The 849-nt window shown below is 40.5% G+C and overlaps 1 protein-coding gene across 1 annotated transcript; it reads right to left on the reverse strand.

Annotated features, from left to right (window-relative positions):
• LOC132549740 (CDAN1-interacting nuclease 1-like) lies at positions 1-849 on the reverse strand. The gene has a single exon (XM_060213696.1). It carries the CDS (start codon positions 847-849, stop codon positions 1-3), a length of 849 nt encoding a protein of 282 aa, XP_060069679.1.

Genomic DNA, 849 nt, shown 5'->3' on the forward strand with positions numbered 1-849 from the left:
TCATTTTAATTTCACAACAGGGTTCAATCTTACAATGCTTTCAGGAAAACTGTCTCGTAAAATAATTCCCTTTTCTGTATTTGAATCAAGTTCATCAATAAATCCAAACCAATAGATTACCATTCCCGGGCCGAACCGATTCCAGTAGCTCCAGAACTGGTCCTTTAAATAGGACCTGTGACTGTATTCATCTCCAAATGATGCTTTACTCTCTATCCAGTTAACCATGTGTCCATCAACGGCTATTGGAACTTCCAGTTTTACATCTGGTGTTTTATCATAACCTTTAGCTCTCATCTGATCCTCGCCTATGTACGAGAGCTTCAGGGAATCTAAAGTTCTGTTTAGTTTAAATTCGTACTCGTGGCCAATGGAATGTTTAATTTTGTCAACAAGAGGCCCATACTGATCGTCGGACAGGACGCACTCGTATATCTCGTTGGCTAGGACTGGGTTCTCAATTAGAGTGGTATCCTTCATCATCTGCGTTACTTGACTACGTGGCGGATTGTCACCACCGTATTTAGTGCGTGACAAATGTCTCTCAAGAATCATTCTTGATAAGAGCGAAGGAGACAGGTCTATATTTCTGGCAATAGTCATTATCACATGTTTCTGGCCACTGTCTACACCATCCTTGTATTTATCATAATAATATTCAGTCGTATCCGGGCTGTAATGCAGATGGTGTGTTTTGCGCATTTTCTTTTGATAATCTTGTGCAAAAATACTACCAAGAGCACCAACTGAAACGTCTGGATACCGTGGAGCTATGTGGCGTAGAGCTTCATCTCTCGTTTTATACTTTCGCATAAGATCAACTATTTCGTTGTAGACGGCCAATTTCAT

This window comes from Ylistrum balloti, unplaced genomic scaffold (genome assembly GCF_031769215.1).
Source record: "Ylistrum balloti isolate Yb309-2 unplaced genomic scaffold, AGI_CSIRO_Ybal_v1 Utg370076, whole genome shotgun sequence".
In the NCBI taxonomy this organism is placed as follows: Eukaryota; Metazoa; Mollusca; class Bivalvia; order Pectinida; family Pectinidae; genus Ylistrum; species Ylistrum balloti.